The sequence below is a fragment of the Macrobrachium nipponense genome, chromosome 25, assembly GCF_015104395.2.
Source record: "Macrobrachium nipponense isolate FS-2020 chromosome 25, ASM1510439v2, whole genome shotgun sequence".
Taxonomy (NCBI): Eukaryota; Metazoa; Arthropoda; class Malacostraca; order Decapoda; family Palaemonidae; genus Macrobrachium; species Macrobrachium nipponense.
Window position 1 is genome coordinate 778740 of NC_087214.1, and position 24420 is coordinate 803159.

At 37.5% G+C, this 24420-nt stretch overlaps 1 protein-coding gene across 6 annotated transcripts in view; it reads left to right on the forward strand.

The window, feature by feature from the left end:
* LOC135199245 (organic cation transporter protein-like) overlaps positions 1 to 24420 on the forward strand; it is a 72973-nt gene that overhangs the window by 25815 nt on the left and 22738 nt on the right. For 2 of the 6 annotated variants that reach the window (XM_064227126.1, XM_064227129.1), the window contains exons 2-5: positions 18276 to 18513; positions 18999 to 19134; positions 19708 to 19909; positions 21396 to 21499. In XM_064227126.1, the coding sequence (XP_064083196.1) occupies positions 18276 to 18513; positions 18999 to 19134; positions 19708 to 19909; positions 21396 to 21499 (680 nt within the window). Of the gene's footprint in view, positions 1 to 3426; positions 3654 to 13388; positions 13610 to 15490; positions 15636 to 18275; positions 18514 to 18998; positions 19135 to 19707; positions 19910 to 21395; positions 21500 to 24420 lie in introns of those variants that run through there. The other 4 variants (XM_064227127.1, XM_064227125.1, XM_064227130.1 and 1 more) reach the window with 4 other exon arrangements.

The window sequence follows — 24420 nt, forward strand, 5'->3', positions numbered from 1 at the left end:
AAGGCTGAAAGTGGCAGCATCATTCCTGAATGTATTTTGGATTTTATTGAAAGATTAGGCCAATGTATGTTTATTCGTGGTTATAAACCATATGTGCAAGTCAGGTTTTCAGCGAGAATAAACATTGTGGCAAAATAATGTAAAACAAGAATAGGCCTATATGCGTCTATTCGTGATTATGCATCATGTAAGTAATTCATCTTTAAGATGAGAACAAAATAATATTCTACTTTCTGATGAAACAAAATCTAACAAGATTGGTTTTATGTTTATTCACTAATTACAGTCCACGCAAGTTCGTTTTGAAATGAAATTAGACAAAACACTATTAAACAAAGGTAGACAGTGGCAAGCTATGGATTTTCATTCATAGTAACACGTCATAAAGCAGGGACGTGCAGAGAACTTTTTCAGGGCAGGTGCTCAAGTGAAAAAACGGCAAAAATATAGAAATGAATGAGGCTAAATATATACCGGCTCAATATTCTTTCAAATTTATTTAAACTAGCTATTTATAATTCAAGAAAGAGATAAACATGACTGATATCATAGGTACGAGTGGGCTAATGTTTTATATGAACATAAAATCTTCAGTACTGACTACCAGTAGAACTAGGAAATTTAACAAAAGAAAAATTATATATATTACTTTTACATAAATGACCAAGAAAATCAAATCAGTATGATCAATACACTTGGCTAATAACCAGACCTTATCATTTTATATTTATAAGAGAACCCCTCTGTGTGCCATTTCTTTGAATATGCTGATAACTTCACTGTTGTTGATTGTGATATCCTTTTCAACTGCTAGCAACAAAAGATCAGATAACCTCTCCTCACTGGACAGGCTGCGTAGCTTTGTCTTCACCAGCTTGAGTTTGGAGAAGGTCCTTTCCGCTGTTATTATTATCATTGACACAGATAGGCGGCGGGCCTATAATACATCCCTCTCAAAAAGGGCACTTTTAATACAGTAGCAAAAGGGGCAGGTGCTTGGGCACCCCTAGCAACCCCCTCTGTCATAAAGTCAATCTTAAAATTCAAATAAACCTGTATTAACCCTTTTCAATGTCAGAAAAAAATATTAGGCATATATATAAATCTGTAATTACCCCTTTTAATGCCAGAAAAAATATTAGGTCTATATGTATCAACTTTGAAACGAAAGCGAACAAAAACTTAATTATCTCTCCATGGGACTCTTCATTTATTCACGAAATATGCGATAAGCATTATGAAAGTCCTTGGAGCCAAATTTAAACTCATTAACAAATTCACATGAAAGTATCTAATTCGTCTTACTTGACGTTTATGAATTTTCCTTTCCCCCTTTATTTATGTCAGTGAGATAATTACAGCCAGAGCATCGTGTTAAATGCTTCCCGCAGATATAATCCTTCTTAGGAGGATTCGCTTCAGACCTTGGGGGTCGAGGGAAAGGATTTGCTTCTTCCCTGTTAACTTTTTTTTTTCCCCGATTCTATTTAGCTATTCCTTCTTTCTCTTTCTATATATAGATGTGCTGAATGGCCTGTTGGCTCTGGTGTTTGGACTTGAGACATAAATTCATAAGTCAATCGATCTATTATGCCCTTAGAAAAGACAACCACTCATTCCTTTTTTGCATAAAATTTTTATCAAAATCATCCAAGTCAGTTACATGACTCACTTTCTCTGTTCTTTTTTGAAACACTGGAGATTCCACTATATTTCCCGCCTCTCCTGCTTCCTTGTTAAGTCTACAATTGTCATTTCAGACACTTTTGTTGCTTCAGATGTTCTCTGGATAGCCTTCGAAACATCAGTTACAGGACCTTCATGATGTTTTTATAAAATGAAGTATTTCAGGAAATTATAGAATATTTCCTTGCCCTCAAGTGGTGGGTGAAGACGTTTACGGGAGTCACTTGGGCTGGGCTGTTCATGCTTATCACAGTGGGTGATGGAGTGCGAGTATCCTTGAATGATATTGACCATGACCTTTTAAATCCTCTTAAAAATCATAGGTCTCTTAAACTTAGATCTGGCATCGCCGGGGAAAAAATTGCCATATCTTCATTTTCATTGATGAAACTGAGGTTTTAACGAAGAATATACGAAATAAGGTATATTTCAAAATATCTGATGCAAACAAAGAACCACATTTCAAGAAATGAAAACTATTTCAATAGACTCCATGAAGCTAATATGATTACCATAACATGATAATTGGCAACGTATGATATCTGTACAGGCCACACCACAGCGATCTTAGAAAAGTAAACGCACTACAGCTGCGTAGATTTGCTTACACATGCTCAGTTATAACTGCGCAGGCATTAGTGAACGTTAATGGCCGGCTTTATGATTAAGTGTGTGAAACGATGCTTAATTTGTAACACGAGTAAATATATGGTTGTTTTGAAATATTCAATAGCGTGTGCTTTCGTTATTTGCATGTATGCAATTTCACCATTGTTATGCTCTTTAGCTACCAATGTCAGCTACTTAGAATTATGCATTAACAGGTAGTTCGTCAATACACACACACACACACACTAAACTTAATAGTGCTCCCGGGAGACTTGACTTAAAAAATTTACTTACATATTTTTTCGTGTAACGAATTCAACGTTGGCTGGGGCGGTTAACAGTGATGAAGAGTATTTCCCGTATATATATATATATATATATATATATATATTATATATATATATATATCTATATATATATAATATTAATATATATATATATATATATATATACACACAGCTGTAACTAATTCACCAAACATGAATTCAGACTTCGTTACAGAGAGGTTAGATTTCCTTCATTCAGTCTGTCCTTCGTGACGACAATATATCGAAGAGTTACTGATGATGAAATAATATAATAGTAAGTCTTATTTTTCGTGGTGTGGCTCAAGTTGTCGGTCTACATAATATCAGTTTATCAACATAACTGTCGAAAAGTTACGTGTACCGAATTTAGAGGCTAACAAATCAGATTCCCGTTGTTTGTGTTAGTCTCTCTCTCGATTCCCAGACTAAATTGTATGCGGTCATGTTGCGTAGAGCCTGAAAATATTTTAGACGTAGACGACCACATTTGACAGTCAGAGGTCGTCCCAAGAGGTAGTTACCGTATATATACGTAGATTTCCACAGTGGTACTGAATTCATCCCTGCATATCTGTTTTACTGAAGTCTCATAGGTTGCCAAAACTAGTCATCCCCCCCTCTCCCCCCCGTTTATTATTAAACACAGCCTACTTGCTTGTTCCTGTCGTCCTCCTAAGAGCTTGATCGTCGTCGTAGTAGTTTAGTCTCACTCTCGCAAAGATATCCATTTTAGTACCATCTCTCTCTCTCTCTCTCTCGTCTCTCTCGTCTCTCGAGTTCTCTATATATATATATATATATATATATATATATATATATATATATATTATCCATTCTTTGACGGGGTTTCCGTATGTACACTAGTACTACTATTTTCCGCGTGTGTATTAAATGTGACGCTAGTGCTTTTGAACTACTTTATCATCGCAGTTTTCATATAGGATCTATATATATACAGAACAGAAATACTCTATAAATGACAATTTGTGGATCTCTTGTGACGTAATAAGTATGAAGTGTCAAGTTGCTTAGTGCCAGTGGATATTAATGGTAAGTAGTACACACGATAGCTATAGCTTAGTACTGATTAAATCTGTGCAAACGGAGCTGGTTAATATTTGTTCAAATAAATCACACAACACACACACACACACACACATATATATATAATATATATATATATATATATCTATATATATATATAGATATAAGTGTGTGTGTGTTTACATATATATGTAGGAATGTGTGTCATTCCATATATAAAAACTAAAAACTATGATTAAATCAAACCAATGACCCAAGGGGTCACATATGGGCTTGCAGGAGTGTGATAGGCAGTGATAAAGTAAAGTTGACTAAGCCTTGACGTGTTGTATCAGCGTCCTAATTAGCAGGCACCTGTAGTCATCAAATCCATTGTTGTGTGAATCGTCGGCAATGCTTTCGCTTGAGAAACCATGTTCACCTATAAACCACAAAACCGTCCTACGTGACTTTTGTCTGATATGTTCATCTGTGTGTATGTTCGTATGTTGAGCTAGTGTTTGCTCACCTATGATCTTGTAAACCAAATTGTATGTCAGACTTCATCTAGCACTCGTCATTGGAAGACATATCAAAACCTTCCATATATCATTTCACGATGTGAGATAGAAAAATATATCTTATTTTTGTACTCTGTGTTTCAAACGACTCAATCCTTACATCAGAAGAAGTGACTGAATGAAACTTAGAATTATCAATGATACCCCAACGAGGATGGGACGTGCACCAACCGAATTATCCATGATACCCCAACGAGGATGGGGCGTGCACCAACCGAATCATCCATGATACCCCAACGAGGATGGGACGTGCACCAACCGACCTTTGTGTATATCGCAGGTCCTTATAACCTTGTTAGATGAAGGCCCAGCCCCAACATATATATATATATATATATATATATATATATATATATATATATCTATATATATATATATATATATATATATATATAATATATTCCTTAAACTAACACAAAATGATGCTACCAAGTTTACATTATATTCAGGAGCACATCTTCAAAAAGGAAAGCGCAATAAAGATGCACTGTAACCATTCAGTTACAATTAAAATTTATATTTTTATTTAGAAATTAATTTTTCAGATGATGGTTGTCTCCTTATTTTTCATTTTGATTTTAAGTGCAAATATCTTTTAATATCGCATTCAAAATACCTCAGGGGTAATTACTTCCCTGGGAAAATATAGGCCTATATTTGGTCGGTATAATGCTGTATGAGCCGCAGCAAATGAAACTCTCGGCCGGGCGTGGTGGCCTGTGTTGTTGCGTTCCAGAAGCATATGATTATGGCTAACTCTAACCTTAGATTAAAAAAAAAAAAAAAAAAAAAAAAAAAACTACTGAGGTTAGAAGGCTGCAATTTGGTATGTTTGATGATTGGAGGGTGGGTGATCATGGTACCTTTTAGCCTCAATAGATTTTTAGATAAGAGGGCGGACAGGGAAATGTGCGGACGAATGGACAAAGGCAGCAAAATAGTTTTCTTTTCAGTAAACTAAAAAGTTTGTATGAAATATGGGGAAGCTGAAAAACGTTCGAAATACAGCAGACGAAGCTCTCAACGTATTACGTAAATTAGGAATGTGAATGTCTGGAGTCTCTCATTAGTTATTAACATGGAAGATGAAATCACAATTATAGCTCTCATCATTACGGTAACCACGAAAGCCGGAGTTGGTGATTTTTGGGGAAAAAAATAAAGTAAAAAATGGAAAAAACTGCTCCGTCCTTATGTAGAAGTGATGAAGTCACGGGAAAAAATATCACAATTTTGGTTAGGAAAAAAAAAAAAAAGTACTAAACACGCCTCTGCAAAGGTGTACGCATAACAAGTTAAACCTTTTGGGGGTCACTGTCTGGGAACTATAAATGAATTTTTATTTATTTTTTATTTATTCATTTATATTTTTTACCTGGATTCAAAAGTTATAGCTTCAAAGTCAAAACAATCATTGCAATTGTTGCCTTGAGGAATGTGCGTAACCTATTCTATTCTCACCATCACCTGAAGAAGGATGAGATAAACCAGGAAATAAACAAGAAGACTTCAAGATATTCGACATCTCGAGTGCTTGATTTAAAGCTTTGGGTTCACAGAGTTGCACTGGAATTTTTTTTTTTTTTTTTTTTTTATGAAGGTATTGTGTAAGTACATTACATCACTCATGGTACTTAACTCGAACGCAAATTGTGCCTTTGTTTGCACCGTCAGTTATTATTCTGAGGCCAAGGGCTGGCGACCTCTGTGATAGGTCATTTAGCAGTGGAAGGGCAATAGAGAGTAGTAAGGTTTGATAGGCGCAACAAGGGATAAACCATTGGCAGTTACACTATGCAACGATTGTTAGGGGAGGGTTGAAGAAAGTCAGATAAAAGAAACAGAATATGAACGGAGGTACAGTAAAATGAATGAAAGGGGGCTGACGGGTCGCTGGAAAGAACCTTGAGTAATGCTCACAGTGCTCCGTGTGAAGTGCACTGATGGTATGATTCCCCTACTGAGAGTTATATATATATGTATATATATATATATATATAAATATATATATATCATATATATATAGTATACTATATATAATTAGTATGTTGTGACTGTCGTATTTACAAACGAGCCACAGAGTTGTACTTATAGTTCGCATTAGCAAGCTTCAGTTGGTGCTTTCTCTCTCCATCTCAGTTATGTCTCCGTTGAACTGTTGAAGATATTCTCTTAACTTTATATTCATTTCTTACTTCCATCATGGGTAGATGGTAAATAGTGGAAACACAAAGTATCTAAAATATTCTATATTTCCAGATTACATCTTGGTAAGAATGCAGAGAGGTTTCTGAATAGATGTTTGAACTATGAGGAGTAGAGGAAGTCTGAATTACAATACGTTTACAAATCATAGGCGAGCAAACCTAATCAAAGATACAGGCACATGAACGAACATACTTATTGGGGTTAAGACACGAACGCCTTCCCTTTCTTGCGAGAGCCAACGTGGTTCCCAGGGCAGGTATTGTTGATGTTCTACATACATTCTGCTGATGTAGGTTCTCACACTCTTGGATTTCGGACAGTCTTTCCTGCATGACCTCCTTGGCCTCTGGCCTGATTCATGTTTACATGGATTACATCTAAAGAATGTTTACACATTCTTATTTATAATGTAAGTCATTACATAGGTGTGCTTAAAAAATCACAGTAGATTCACGTGACTTCATTAAATAAGCAAATACCACAGGAAAATGATAAGTCAGAAATCCAAGCGTTTTCGTTTTTACTAAGACATTGTCAAGGAACGAATCGTTCCTTGACAATGTCTTAGTAAAGATGAAAGCGCTTGGATTTCTGACTATCATTTTCCTGTGGTATTCGCTTATTATATATATATATATGATAGTGACCCCGTCATTATTTACAAACAAGTCACCAAGTTGTATTTTTGGTTTGTACAGCAAACGTCGGTTGGTATAACCCAATCCATTCTTAGTATGTCTCCATTGACTGTGAAGATATTCTTTTTTGTTTTGATTCAATTACTTCTTTCTTGTGTAGAGGTTAAGTCGTGGAAACACATAATACAAAAATAGGATATATTCCTCTGGCTTACATCATTGGATAGATGCAGAGAAAGGTTCTGAATAGATGTTGAAACTAAGAGTGGTAGGGTAAGTCTGAGATACAATTCGTTTACAAATCATAGGAGAGCAAACACTGCTCTATATACAGACATATGAACTAACATACTTATCTAGGTTAGTCATGTAAGCCACGTTCTCTCGCGGGAGTCAACTGGTCCCCAGAGAAGGCATTGTTGATGTTTATGTCCGACATGGATACTGCTGATTCCAGGTGTTCACATGACCTTCTTGGCCTGTGGCCAGGTTTCTTGTTACATGCATTACTCTACAGAATGTTTATATACATTCTTATTTTTAATGTAACACTTAATTTATTATATATATATATATATATATATATATATATATATATAGATAGATAACTAGATAGATAGATAGATAGATATAGATATATGATATATATATATATATATAGATATATATATATATCTATCAATATATATATATATATATATATATATATATATATATATAAGATATATTTATATATATGTATATATACAGTGTACCTCGAAATACAAACTTAATCCATTCCGAGGCGGCCTTTGTATCATGAGCTTTTCGTATCTTGGACCGCATTTTACATGTAAAATGGCTAATCCGTTCCAAGCCCTCCAAAAACACCCCAGTAAATTTCATAATAAAGCTAAATTGACCTATAAACAATGAAATACTACAAATTTGGACCATTCAATACCGAACTTAATATGTACTGCTAATATATACCTGTAAATAAAGTGTATTAGTGTAAATGATATACAAGAAATACTGTACGTACATACGTAGTAAAATGTGGAAGCTTACCTTTCGAGTGAGGCTATCTCCGAAAGTGGTGACAGAGGAGGAGGACAAACGGCAGATACCTACGAACACTTAACTTTACGAAACACATGAAAAAATGTAAGGAAAACATACATAAACTAAACTTTACGAAACACATTAACAAAACTGTAACACTTAACTTTACAGAAAACTAAATTAAAAACTTTTTTTTGTCTTTTTTTATTATATATATATATATATATATATATATATAGATATATATATATATATATATATATATATATATATATTACAAAATTTCAACTTCTTCACCACTTTCAACTTTCTGTTTTTTAGTATCACTTGGTTCTTCCTTTTTGCTTACTACACCTACTAAAGGCCTCTTTAAAAAATAACTATCCAAGGAAGATTGCTTCTGCCTACTTTTAACAATGTTCCTGAAACTACTCAGGCAAACGTCATCGAACTGTGCAAGCATACGACCTGTGTAAGCCTTTTCGGGGTGTCTCTTTTCTACGAATGATTGCACCTTATGAAAAGCAGCTAGAGGATCCTTAATTTCTGCCATTGTCATAGGGTTGGTCATCTTCCTCTTCCTCGCCGCTGCTAAAGAACTCCTCTTGAACGACGTTATGTTGCATGGCCTCCAACTCCTTCAGGTGATCTGTCGTAAGCTCCTCTTGGTGCTCCTCGAGAAGGTCATTGATGTCGTCCTCATCGACGACCAGCCCCATGGACTTGCCGAGTGCAACGATCTCATCAAGATCTGGTTGCGAAACAGTTTCAGGATCGTCAACTGTTTCTATACGGCATCAGGCCAGAGTTTCCTCCGTGAGGAATTCAAGGTTCGCCTCGAAACCTCCTGGCAAGCTTGGTCGATGAGTCAGATGCATATTATGATATCGAAATGCTTCTTCCAAAATTCACGCAAGGTGAGGTTTGTGGTATCGGTGATGTCGAAACATCTCTTGAAAAGATGTTTCGTATACAGCTTCTTGAAGTTCGATATCACTTGCTGGTCCATGGGCTGGAGGAGAGGGGTGGTGTTATGCGGAAGATAAAGAACCTTGATGAAGGAATACTCTGCTAGGATATCTTCCTCGAGGTTAGGAGGGTGAGCAGAGGCATTTTCCAACACCAGCAGGCATTTCAGAGGGAGGTGCTTCTCTTCCAAGAATTTCTTCACTGTCGGGCCGAAACACAGATTTACCGACTCGATGAACAAAAGCCTCGTTACCCAGGCTTTCGCATTAGCCCTCCACATCATTGGAAGCTTCTCCTTAAGAATTTTGTGGGCCTTGAAGGCTTCACCTTGCAATCCCAACTGGCGTTGGAACAAAGTGCGAGCGTAACCCTGTCTTTCATAGGCTTATGCCCGGCTAGCTTCTTCTCTTCCTCCGTTATGTACGTCCGACGAGGCATTTTTTTTCAAAAAAGGCCGGTCTCATCACAGTTGAAGACTTGCTGAGAACTGTAGCCTTCCTTGATCATCATCTCGTCGAACGTCTTTTTAAAGGCTTCGGCCACTTTTGTGTCCAAGCTGGCCGCCTCCCCATGCGGCACCACTGAATGGATGCCAGTCCGTTTACGGAATTTCTTGAACCACCCATGCGAAGCCTTGAACTCTGGGGTTGGAGTTGATGTCCCTTCTCTTCCGTCGTCTTCAGCCTGGGCAATCAAATCGCCAAAAATAGCGCTGGCCTTGTGGCAGATTGCCGTCTCCGTTATCGTATCGCCAGCGATTTCTTTGTCTTTATCCAGACAAGAAGAAGCCTTTCCATTTCATCGTGCACGTGGGTCCTCTTGCTGGACAAAATAGTGACGCCCTTGGAAGGTGTAGCTGCTTTGATGGCATCCTTCTGCTTAAGGATGGTGCCTATTGTCGATGGATTTCGGCCGTATTCCTTGGTGATCACACTCAATCGCATACCAGCTTCATACTTCTTGATAATCTCCATCTTCTTCTCCAAAGAGAGCATCCTCTTCTTTCCGTGAATTTCAAGTTTCTTGGGACCCATGACTACGTATATACTGTATGTAATTATGTTATGTAGTACGTATACGTATGTAATAAAGTTCTCACACAACACGATAAAGTATGCTACAACGAAAACTAGCGAATTTATGTTAACCCTCTTACGCCGAAGCCCTAAAAATCAAAACCTCTCCTGTATGCCGGCGCCGGTTTGGAGTGAGCGCGGAAGCGGAAAAAATAATTTTTTCAAAAAATCACAGCGCGCTTAGTTTTGAAGATTAAGAGTTCATTTTTGTCTCATTTTTTTTTCATTGCCTGAAGTTTAGTATGCAATCATCAGAAATGAAAAATAATATCATTATCATATGTAAATAATGCGATATGTGGTAGCGAAAAAAAAAAATCATAGATAATTGTATTCAAATCACGCTGTGCAAAAAACGGTCAAAGCTTTTTTTTCGTTGTATTGTACACTAAATTGCAATCCTTTTGATATATAATACATAGTAAAACAATAAAAGCAACACCGGAAAAATATTATCACAAAATGATGTACGAATTCGTAACGCGCGGACGTAAAAAAATATTATTTTCAAAAATTCCCCGTAATTCTAAATATTGTTCTAGAGACTTCCAATTAGTTTCAAGATTAAGACAAATGATTGAATATTACGATACTGTAAGAGTTTTAGATTAAAATTGCAGATTTCGACCATTTCGGACGAGTTAAATTTGATCGAATGTCGAAATTTTTATATATATATTTTTTTATATGCACATATTTCGGAGATGGAAAAAGCTACAACCTTCAATTATTTTTTATTGTATTCTTCATGAATTTGCGCACATTTTGATATATGTAACTCTATAAAAAGGCTAATATGAAAAGGAGCAAATATTAGGATAATGCGATGTACGTATTTCGGAGACTTGCGGCCGCGAATCGGCGCGCGGAGTGAAGGTAAATATATTTTTCAAAAATTCACCATAAATCACAATATTGTTTTAGAGACTTCAAATTTGTTTCAAAATGAAGAAAAATGACGGAATATTACTAGGCCATAAGAGTTTTAGCTTACAATTGCGTTTTTCAACTATTTCGGTAGAGTCAAATTTGACCGAACGTGGTTTTTTTTCTATTTATCGTGATTTATATGCAAATATTTCGAAAAAAGAGAAAAACTACAACCTTCAATCATTTTTATTTGTATTCTACATGAAATTGCGCACATTTTTATATATAAAACTTTATGTAACAGCTAATTTTAAATGGTGCAAACATTTCGACAATCGCACAAAAAAATTCTGATTTTTTCGGAAGAGTTACCGCGCGAACGTAAGGAAATTTTTTTTTTTTTTTTTTTTTTTTTTTTATAAATTCACCATAAATCGAAATATTGTGCTAGAGACTTCCAAGTCGTTGCAAAATGAAGGTAAATGATTGAATATTACTAGAATATAAGAGTTTTAGCTTACAATTGCGTGTTTCGACCATTTCGGTAGAGTCAAAGTTGACCGAAAGTTGAAATTTTTGCACTTAACGTTATTTATATGAAAATATTTCAAAACTGATAAAAGCTACAACCATGGGTTGTTTTTTGTTGTATTGTGCATGAAATTGCGCACATTTCCATATATAAAACTTTATGTAACGGCAAATTTAAAAGGGTGCAAACATTAGGACAATCGCACGAAAAAAATTATCGGAAGAGTTATCGCACGAACGTAAGGAAAAAGTTTTTTCATAAATTCACCATAAATCGAAATATTGTGCTAGAGACGTCCAATTTGTTGCAAAATGAAGGCAAATGATTGAATATTACTATAATATAAGAATTTTAGCTTACAATTGCGTTTCTCGACCATTTCTGTAGAGTCAAAGTTGACCAAAGGTTGAAATTTTTGCACTTATCGTTATTTATATGAAAATATTTCAAAACTGATAAAAGCTACAATCATGAGTATTTTTTTTGTTGTATTTTACATGAAATTGCACACATTTTCATATATAATACTTCATGTAAAGGATAATTTAAAATGGTGCAAAAATTATGTCAAAGTGACGAAATAATTTCCGAGATGTGTCACCGATACTTTTTAGTGCGATAAGAAAGAAATTCGCGCTTGCGCGCCTGTGTAGCGATTGTAAACAAAACAACGCCTTGATCCGTGAACTCCCAGCATCCCCCAAGGCGCGTGATACAAAAGTTTTCAGCTGGTAGGCCTATAAGTATTTTTCAGCGAATTTAAAAAAAAAACTTTTTTGAGCCGACGTATGATACGTCCATTCGGCATACGGGAGACATTTTGACTCGACGTTTAATACGTCCAATCGGCGTAAGAGGGTTAATAAACGAAATCGTTAGAACGAACGAACACCGTGTATACAATACAGATGATGCCGTGCAGTGGCCGAAGAAGCACGCCACTATGTAGATGCATCATGGGAGGGGTGCTGACCAATAGGGGAGAAGGATCTCATGGCAGTGACTAGCATCAGGAACCAATGGGAGAGCGGAGGATGGTGGCGAGTTTACTCAGTTGGCGGCGCGCGAGTTTCAAAATTGTTATCGGTAGTCCGGGCGAATCTCGTACTTTACAGCAACAACCTTTCGTGTCTTGAGCAATTTTCGTATGTAGAGCCCTAAAATCTCTCGTATTTGCTTTCGTATCTCGAGTTTTTCGTAAGTTGAGCCTTTCGTATCTCGAGGTACCACTGTATATATATATATATATATATATATATATATATATATATATATATAAATATATTCTTATGCTATAGTTTTCAATACGCATAACTTCCCCTCAGTAATTGTATTTTCAGGATCAATATTGTTTGCTTAGAATTAATTTGTTCTAATGATGTGTGTTCAGAATTCACAAAAAAAAAAAAAAAGATAAGGAAGCATGAAATTTATGTCATCACTTGGAGCCGCGTGATGATTTTTTTTTTATTGTTGAATCTCCTGCTTTTACAAGTCCAGGATGGCACGTGGATTGTTCTTGAAGGATTCTGACTAACCGTTTGACATGTGTGTCTCCTTTAATTTCATTTTTGATAATTAGAGATTCTTTTGTTGTGAAACTGTTCAATGCTCAACGTGTATCTCTTTTGACTCGTCAAAAGAGAATTTGTTGACTCGTAAATACTTTAATTTTTTGAAGTGGAAAAATTTGTGACGTCACTCACGGTAATGACGACATTAATTTCATTCGAGAAAATTCTATAATCGTATCTTTCATGTTGAGAAAATTTTATGTTCTGAAACCATGTAATAATAAAAATGATTTTTGATTGTAATCCCAATTTTTCTCTATTCATTCATAGGCAGGTACCCGTGCTGTAGAGAGGTGCGCTCTCTCTCTCTCGTACGAGCAGTATTTAATTGTAACGTAAAGATTTTTAATGGTCACTCTTGTAATATACTGGTTATGAAATTTATTCGTGGAATCTGAACATACAGTGTTATTATTGTTTTAACGGCGCCATAAGTGTATTTAACTCAAGAATCGGCCTCAAATGAGAGTTGACACTGCAGTTGGAAAAAGGTATTGTAAAAAGTTTTAAGTGCACTTCAAATACTGAAAGTACTTAGGTTATTCCAGGTGAATTTATTTCAGTTCTTTCACATTTTGTTGTTGGTAATTTTTTTCTGCATTTATCCAGTTTTTTTAAGTGTTTGTGTGTGTTTCCCCTTTTTTAGTTACCATTTCTTAATTTTCACATTTTGGTGGTGAATTTAATATTCTTATACATTGTGTTTTGTTTTGCATTCACAATTTATTTGATTAACTTAGGTGCTTATTAGTCATTTATCTTTGCATGTATAACACTTGTGAATTAATTTGCATTTACCTGGATTTCTTTTTAAATATTAATTATTGCTTAACTCTTTCATATCCGCTTAGTTTTGAGCACTGTGTCCCCAGATATCTGAGGTGTCTGGGAGCGCTCGACAGTGCGAAAAAATAATTATTTCGAAAATTCAGCAAAAATATAAATTTTATGCCAACAACGTTCATTTTGCTGTCCTTTTTCCTAAATGTTAGTATTTTATGGTGGAATAGTCAGAATAAGAGTCCCACCCCTCTAAATACGAAAAAATGTGAGTTATTTAACAAAAAAAAACTTTACTTTTTTTAGATTTTCGTTCGTAACCCAAAAACTATGAAAGTCAAGCGAATGAATTATTTTTTATGAGAAAGCCAATACAATTCTCTAAATATCGACATACAGATCAATGGCAAACGAATAAGTCCAGCCGGTGAAAAAATTGATAGAAAAGAGGGTAAGAAACAGAGCGCTCTGCCCGGCGCATGGTGAGAATTATCCTAGAAATTTTTTTTTTTTTTGAAGAGCCCTATCTCGGTTATTTCTCATAGAAATTCCTTTGTAAATATACGAAAATGTAGAGGAAACGTTGAAGAATAAAGGGAAGGTCAAGAAAAATGGCTTTGGATACGGCAACAGTTTTATTTTGATGTTATAAGTTAGATCGAAACGAAAAAAATGTTACCGTTGTCAACATTTATCGCTAGAATAACAATTTTTTGAAGAGCCCTATCTCGCTTATTTTTCATAGAAATTACTTTGTAAATATACGAAAATGTAGAGGGAAAGTTGAAGAATAACGGGAGAGTTAGGAAAAATGGCTTTGGTAACAGCAAGAGTTTCATTTTGACATTATAAGTTGATCGAAACGAAAAAAAATGTTACCGTCGTCAACATTATCGTTCGTAGCTCAAAAACTATACATAACAGGCGAATTTCTTCCTCCTACTCCAGACGAAGTAGTTCCATGGCTTGCTTGTGTGAAGACTAGAGATTAAGACAGGTAGCTGGGTACTGATAATTTATTTACAGACAAACTGAGTTGACATAGACAGGTGCGGACGGATATGTAGTGCAGTCTCGCACCGCAAACAGAAATGACTCCGAGACGGTAAATTTGTGTTTTCTTACAGACATTCATTTAGATATAATAAAGCGTACAAATAATGGAATTGCATGTGTTATACATCGGCGGAAAGGCCGCGGAACGCTCTATCGGATGGAAGTAAGAACAACGCGACTTGATGATTGGTTACAATGAAAATAGGGAAAAAGCGTTGTCCTTACAAATACTCCGCCCCAAGACAATGATTATGGAGTAATTATTGGATGACAATCTTTGAGGCAGGGGGCGACCCCGTGTCGTTGTGGCACTTGATGTGGGGCGTCCTCGAGTATAGTCCTTCGGTTCTGCTGATCGACAGGATGCCTCCCCTGGCGGTAGCCTGGGGGGTTCTACTGTTTGCCGGGCGACCAAGACTGCGAGAGAGAGCTGCATTGTGTGTGGTGGTGGAGTGGGACGGGCCGTAGGGATCCCCAGGTGCGGCAGCGGCATAGGTTGGGCTGAGGAAGTCCCCAGCGTGGCAGCGGCGTCCCGCGGGCAGAGCGGAACCACAGGTGAGCAGCGGCGTCAGCAGGTCAAGGAAACCCACAGGTAGTGGCGTCGGCAGGCAGGGGAGGCCCACAGGCGTAACAGCGGTGTCGGTGGGCCGAGGAGGACTACAGGCGGCGGCGTTTGAAAAGGTGAGCAGGTTCACAGGTGTCGCATCGACGTCAGGAAGGCCGAGCGAGCCCCAGGAATAACGGCGGCGTCGAGGGTTTGAAGAGGCCCACAGGCAGCGACGTCAGGGGGCCGAGCAGGCCCATGTGTGCGGCAGCGACGTCGGGTGGGTAAAACAGGTCCCTCGGTGTAGCAACAGCGTCTGCAGGCAGGGGAGGCCCACAGGCAGCGACGTCGGGTGGGTAAAGCACATCCCTGGCTATAGCAGCAGTGTCGGCAGGCAGGGGAAGCCCACAGGCAGCGACGTCGGGTGGGTAAAGCACATCCCTGGGTGTAGCAGCGGCGCCGGCAGGCAGGGGATTTCGTCTGGGGACTCGCAGGTGTGGCAATGGCGCCGGGGGAAAAACCGAGGAGGCCCGCAGTTGCGGCGGGTCGAGAAGATATCTGGCGTCCCCCGGGTGAGACAAAGGAGGCCGCGACGTCGGATGGATGTTTCTGAACCGCCGCCTGAATTTTGTGTTGGGTGACCAGCACCCAGCTACCCATCCTCGAAATAAACGCCAAAACACGCTGGGAAGCAGTGCCGTGATTAGTCCGTTAATGGCGTTGGTCATCCTCGCAGTGGAGTTTTCAGAGACCTAAACTGTGGCGCCGTATTGAGTCCGTTAAAGGTTCTCTGAAGGTGAGCGGCCGTATTTAGTCCGTTAAAGGCTGGGCCTAAACCGCTTGTGTCACCAACTCCGGGAGGTCACCAGTTGTGAGGACCAGAGATTAAGACAGGTAGCTGGGTACTGATGATTTATTTACAGACAAACTGAGTTGACATAGACAGGTGCGGACGGGTATGTAGTGCAGTCTCGCACCGCAAACAGAAATGACTCCGAGACGGTAAATTTGTGTTTTCTTACAGACATTCATTTAGATATAATAAAGCGTACAAATAATGGAATTGCATGTGTTATACATCGGTGGAAAGGCCGCGGAACGCTCTATCGGATGGAAGTAAGAACAACGCGACTTGATGATTGGTTACAATGAAAATAGGGAAAAAGCGTTGTCCTTACACTTGCTTGGGGTTAGGTTAATCCTACGAGCCTTCCAAGAAAAGTCATAGTCCATTAGAAGCCTCCTTATCTTGGCATCTTCTGGAGATTCAGAACCCTGCCAAAACTCTAATCGTCTATTATGGGATGCACTAATGCGTTTTCCGTTACTTTTACCATAAAAACTACGCGAATGCATGTTGGAAAACTATTGTTCTTACGTGACCATGTAAACAACCACTTGTGTCAGCAACAGCTCGCACGTGGGTCACTGAGAGGGAAGTGTTGGTGCGATTAGCCGATTTCATTGTGAGAATTTTACTATGCCAGGGATGTGAGCATGCGCAGTACAGGAACTACTTTACTGGCACATTGATACCCAAGATACACGGTCCAAGGTATGATCTAGCCTATGGAAATCGCTACTTGTCAGAAAAATAAAAAAATGCCCCTGCCACACGTACGAAAATTTTCGGTAAATTTTACGTACCGCTACGTCAGTTGGATAGATAGGGGATAGAATATTTAGACGTACTATTACGTCAGTTGGACATGAAAGGGTTAAGTTTGAATTTTACTTGAACAATTTGATTTCTTGATTAATGAATTTTCTTGATAAACCAATTTTTATTTAATTTTGTTTAATAAGTAATTCAAGAATTAATTAGAATTTGCTTTGTTTTCAAGTAGTAGTAAATTTTTGAGATTGTGAATTTCACTTATAAACTTTTGAATTTAATAATAAAGTTTTGTATTTGAAATGTTTATGACATTGTTTTATTTATACACCAGTATATTTAATTTTGTTTAGGTAGAAATATAAAGTGGTAATTGTGCTGTTTTACTTCAATCTTATTGGAGAGAGTTAGAACCCGGGAAATACTTACTTTTAAAGTTGTTGATGGAGTGATCCCCTTTAATTAATTTAATTTCATATGTGATTACCTCACACCTGTTTTAATGAACTTGTCAGATTTCTTGCATATTTAATGAGTTTTTTAAGGGATCATTGTTGCCTTTACAGTAATCAGTCGTATTTTATCTTTGATGAAAATACAGGTGTCTGGGTGCTGTGAGGCAACAAAATTTTGATTGATAAGCGTAATGACCACAGATATTTGGACGCTTCGTCACAATATACAGACCTTTTCTCTCTTATCTTTACCTATCCTGTAAATTATCTTCATTTGTCTCGTATCTTTCCCCCCCTCAGAGGGAATGTGAAATTCTTTTTGGGATGAAGTTACTTGTCCTATGCCCTACTGCAAAAGAAGCTTCAAAAGTTGAAGTGAAGATGCAATGCATTACTACCCCAATAGAAGTCTCTTATTTTAATATATCTAATTAAAAAAATTTATCCATTTATTTATGAAATTGTTAATTTATTTTTTAATTTGTTTCTTCTTTTTGTTTTTCCCTTTACATTCTGTTGCTTCTAATCAACACCGTATGTTTTGGAAGCCCCTGCAGTAGGCTTGTTCCCTTATGAATAGGATTCATTTTCTGAATAATATTATACTAATAATTATAATAACCTCAAACAGGTTGATTTAAGAGAGAGACCAAAGCGCAGGTACTGTACAAGGTAAATTTAACGACGGAATGTTATTCTAATTTCAGATGAACCAAATGAAACCGGGAACAGAGGTGGGCCCAGGGGAAACCAGTGATGTCACAATCGGAAAGTCCAACGCGAGAATGGGGAAGGACGACAAGCCAGTGAAAGATAGTAGCATATCGAAGTGTTTGACTGTTGGCGATGGAGACACCCCGCAGAAGGTATCGTTCGAACACCTCTTGGACATCTCTGCAGTCGATGGACGCTGGATCTTTTACATGTTTCTCATGTGCTCCTTCAGTAAGGTTCTTCCCTGATGCCTCTGGTGTCATTTGACACCGAGATGAAGTGACATATATGTATTTCCTTCGCTACCTGTTACTCCTATCCCAAATGAGCACCATATTCTTTGGGAACTTGAATTTCAAGTCAGTGGCCCCTGTGGGCTTCTTCCATATGAAAAGGGTTCATCTTGTGAAAGATAATGATAATAATAATGGTTCATTTTCTGAATAATAATAATATATCAACGTTAAATGGGTTTGAAATTAAGACGGCCCTATATTTAAGTAGACGGTAACCATATGTCCAAACTGTATTCATCACATGTATTGACGCGTTTCCAGGTGAAGTATGTTAGGCCAATCACCTTTGTTTTTATAGAATGAAATCGCTCTTCACAGCGATGTGATAGCAAAAAGGAACAGATTCAACAGTATGAAATGGTTTTAACCCCCAGAAGCAGCTACTTATGTCAGCCCTCTTCCTTTTCTCTGATGTCACAGGTGGATTCAATTCTCCATTCCAAGTTTTGACTTACCAATTCCTGGGAGCCACGCCAGACCACTGGTGCCAAGTTGAGGAACTGTATGCCTCCAACTGGACGGATGAACAAGTCCTTTCTCTGGCTATACCGTTCGAGTAGGTAGAACTGGCAACAGTGCTCTCACGAACTTCATTAATAACACTCTTGGATTCTTATTCACTCCTCTGTCAATGCCACTCCAGTGACTTCTGGATTTGTACTTATGCTGCCCACTGACACCCAAGAAATTGGTCACTGACCTACCGAGTCACACCTTTGAATAATTGTTACCGTTTGCAGTAATTTTTTGTTGTTGTTGTTAAAACCCTATCATTTGAGCTCTTAATCCCAAGATTTCAGCTGTCGTAAAATTGAGTGTTCTGCACTTAGATGTGGATCATTGTTTTGGTAAAACAACTAAATTATTTGCATTATCAACAAAAATCGATTGAGACATTCCTCTGAGAACATGCACCCGGATCTGCAACGCCCTCTAAACCGATATGAACTAAAGCCTGATTAATTAAAAAAAACACATGAACTAAAGCCTGTTATACCTAATTTTATCTTAAATTTACATTTCTTTATGTTATTTCATATATAGCTTTAGTATAACTACCTTTTCAATTGATATATCTAATACTACTGTAATTCTTTTTTTGTTACATCAACTGCTTTTATATTTTCAGGAACGCAACTGGAAAGTATGACAGTTGTCGTATGTACGACTTGAACTACACAGCAGCCGTTACTCTCGGATATGAAGACTCGCTGGCACACAGGGCCAGTCTCTCGTTGGCGAGGGACTCCAGTAAGAAAACCACGATTTCTTCTTGCCCACACGGTCACAGTTTCAACCTTACTCTGTACTCTTCAACCGTTGTGACAGAGGTGCGTAACGAAGCCTAGCTAGGAGAGATTTTGGGGACCTTTTCACACCATGATTTAGATTAATGCATTTAATTGACAGGTGTTTCATATGTGCTTGCTCACTTGTTGCTTGTGCGTGGCCTAGCTAGACCAGGGGTTCTTAGCCTTTTGATGACTCCAGACCCCCAATTGGATTGCCCAATAAGGTTCCATACCCCCTTTGCTTAAGTCCACTTCAGTCCTATTCGTTCATAGTCTCGTTCTACCATCTTACTGTCCACTCTCTCCTAACAATTGATTCATGGTGCAACTGCTTTGAGGTTTTCCTCTTGTAACACCTTTTAAACCTTTGGCTGTCAATTTCCGTTTCAGCGCTGAATGGCCTTGGTTGCCCCAGTGCTTGGCATAATGCCAAAAATCTATATCAATTAAAAATCAAAATCAAATTGTGGAATAAAAGTGGTAGGCTGCAAAAGTTAGTGACAAATTCACCTATGTGCTTCAATGTTTGTCTTGTGGGTGTAATATCATAAATTTGACCATATCACCGTTTCTTTCAGTGTGCTGAACAAAGGAACCGTAAACCACCTCCTTTTATCTGTAGTCAGTACATGTACTGCTCACTACAGAATTTTTTATATATAGAAAAGTGAAAGTAGAGTTCATGTGGCCAGCAACCCACAAGTGTACATCATTTACAAATGGACACTGCAGCAGCTCCCTGCTGGAGACGCGAAGATGTGTTGTTGTCGTTCAAGATTAAACTAACATTATGCCAGCTTGGGCTCTTACTCAAAGAGCAGCCTGTAGTGTAGCACACGTAGATGCTCTACACACCACGTATGGAAAGGTGCCCAACTTGATGCTATTTGTGTTGCTTTTAACTTAATAGTTACAGAAATTGTGAAGATATGAGATTGCAGGCTTAGACACGTTCTCAAAGGCATCCACATGTTTCTGCTCACAGAAGAATAAGAAGCCGATGATCTAGCATTATGTAGTACAGCGCAAGATATTCTGCATGATGACAGACCTCCCTTTTTTTTCCCTGTATATTCCATAAGAATATTTTGTGGGAAAACAACATAGGTCTGTTTCTTCTTTATTTGCATTCAAACAATCTATACCAACTCAGTTACCAATTCACATTTCTTGGCTGCTTTTGCTTTGCTGTTGCCAGGTAAGGCGAGCAAGAAAATCCACGTATTATAGGCTGCTGTCATTAAAAGAAGGAAATATAATTATTTTGATGAACTTACCTTTGTAGATGATGCAATAAACTTCAGAGTAGATCCCAAGGAGAAGTTGAAAACAGTAGGGTAGGAAAACTGGAATCTTTCTCAATCCTGGGCCAGTAATGCTGAAGAAGTTTGAAACTGAGGTGTGTAGATCAATTTAACACTTCTATAAAAGACCTAGACAGTAGCTATGCTACTACTCGACTGTTTTCTGATCTCACGAGACATCAAATCGAGCTGTTCATTCTACGTCCCTTTTTTAATTTCAGTGGGACCTTGTCTGCGAAAGGCGAGCACTCTACTCGACAACCTTTGCTGCTGTGTCTATAGGCAAGATGATGGGATACCTCTTCGCTGGAAGCATTCTAGACTTGTAGGTATACATGAACCACTGGTGGTTGATGCTTCATTCAAGCTCATGTAGTGCTACAGCTTCCAAGTAAATGGAACCTTTCTGTTGCCTTTCTTGTAACTTTTAAAAATCTTGAATAACGATTATTGTGAATGACCCAGTTTCTTGCAGGTTAGTCACGTCACTCTAATTTGATGCTTTAACGGGGTATTTTAATTGATGTCACGAAACATAGTTTACCAATTCAATTTCTGGCTTGTCTCAGTTGATTGTTTTTTTCAACCTGTGATTAAGTAAGCAGCATGTTGATTGCATACACTATATCCACAAAAATAAAGTCCCACTTCCTATATCAGATGGACTCTTCAGGTCTGGTTTTGGACGATTCTGGCATTTCTGGGAGTAGGTACAATTTGGCCCCTTTATAGGTCTTACAAAAATAAGATCGTTCAAAATAATTTAAACTCATGCAAGAGAGTTATTAGATCTAGCAATACAACATAAGATGCTTACCAAAAAAAAAAGGAGGCAAATGCTCCATTAAAAATGGGTGGAAGGCACACAGGACGCCCTTTTCTCTTCCAGCCTCCTGCAGGAAGGATAAACATGCCCCTGGGCTCCACAGCCAAGCCACAAAGAGCCCTCCCTTATAAAACCAGGTCCTTTTGACTTCCCTGGGAAGGACCAGAGGGTCCCAGGTAACACCAGGGACCAAAGAATCCATCTGAGAGCCTCATTTAGGCCTTGTCCACACTAGCGGGCACTGCCCGACGGGCAAACACTGTTCCCATAACCCGTTCCACTATACTGACCGAGTATGGAGCCAGAACAATGCAATTGTCTGGTAACACTGCTTTAGAAGTGAGAGGCAATATAAACAACTAGTGTGGACACCCCTTTAGTCAAGTTCATTACAGTTTAGCTTCAGAAAAGGTCACACAACACATTCCTGTTTTCTAGAGAAGCTAGCATGCACAGCTTCATTAACCCTTAAACGTCGAAGCGGTAAAAATCAAAACCTCTCCCGAATGCCTGGGCCGGTTTGGAGTGAGCGCGGAAGCGGAAAAAATAATTTTTTCAAAAAATCACAGCGCGCTTAGTTTTGAAGATTAAGAGTTCATTTTTGGCTCCTTTTTTTGTCCTTGCCTGAAGTTTAGTATGCAACCATCAGAAATGATAAAAATTATCATTATCATATATAAATAATGCGATATATGATAGCGCAAAAAAGAAATTTCATATATAATTGTATTCAAATCGCGCTGTGCGCAAAACGGTTAAAGGTAACAAGTTACTTTTTTTTCGTTGTAATGTAAACTAAATTGCGATCTTTTTGGTATATAACACATTGTAAAACGATAAAAGCAACACAGAGAAAATATTATCACAAAATGATGCATGAATTCGTAACGCGCGGACGTAAAAAAATATATTTTTTTAAAATTCACCATAAATCTAAATATTGTTATAGAGACTTTGAATTTGTTTCAAGATAAAGTTAAATGATGGAATATTACGATACTGTAAGAGTTTTAGCTTACAATTGCAGTTTTCGACCATTTCGGACGAGTTAAAGTGGACCAAATGTCAAAATTTTTTTATAGATTTTTTTTTATATGCAATTATTTCGGAGATTAGAAAAGCTACAACCTTCAAATATTTTTCCTTTTATTCTACATGAAATTGCGCACATTTTCATTTATAAAACTCTATGAAATGCCTAATATGAAACGACGGAGCAAATTTTCCGAGAATGCGATGTACGCAATTCGGAGATTTATGGCGGAGAATCCGCGCGCGGAGGGAAGGAAAGTTTTTTTTTCATAAATTCACCATAAATCGAAATATTGTGCTAGAGACTTCCAATTTGTTGCAAAATGAAGGTAAATGATTGAATATTACTAAAATATAAGAGTTTTAGCTTACAATTGCGTTTTTCGACCATTTCGGTAGAGTCAAAGTTGACCGAACATGGTTTTTTTTCTATTTATCGTGATTTATATGCAAATATTTCGAAAATGAGAAAAGCTACAACCTTCAATTATTTTTCGTTGTATTCTACATGAAATTGCGCACATTTTCATATATAAAACTTTATGTAACGGCTAATTTAAAATGGTGCAAACATTACCACAATCGCACGTATGATTTTTTCGGAAGAGTTACCGCGCGGACGTAAGGAAAATGTTATTTTTTTCATAAATTCACCATAAATCGAAATATTGTGCTAGAGACTTCCAATTTGTTACAAAATGAAGGTAAATGATTGAATATTACTAAAATATAAGAGTTTTCGCTTACAATTGCGTTTTTCGACCATTTCGGTAGAGTCAAAATTGACCGAAGGTTGAAAATTTGTCACATCATTTTTTATATGAAAATATTTCAAAACTGATAAAAGCTACAACCATGGGTTGTTTTTAGTTGTATTGTGCATGAAATTGCGCACATTTCCATATATAAGACTTTATGTAACGGCTAATTTTAAAATGGTGCAAACATTACCACAATCGCATGTATGATTTTTTTCGAAGAGTTACCGCGCGGACGTAAGGAAAAAGTTTTTTCATAAATTCACCATAAATCGAAATATTGTGCTAGAGACTTCCAATTTGTTGCAAAATTAAGGTAAATAGTTGAATATTACTACAATATAAGCGTTTTAGCTTAAAATTGCGTTTTTCGACCAATCATGAGTATTTTTTTGTTGTATTCTAAATGAAATTGCGCACATTTTCATATATAATACTTCATGTAACGGATAATTTAAAACGGTGCAAAAATTATGTCAAAGTGACGAAATAATTTTTGAGATGTGTCACTGATACTTTTTAGTGCGATAAGAAATTCGCGCTTGCGCGCCTGCATAACGATTGTTAACAAAGCAACGCCTTGATCCGTGAACTCCCAGCGTCCCCCAAGGCGCGTGATTCAAAAGTTTT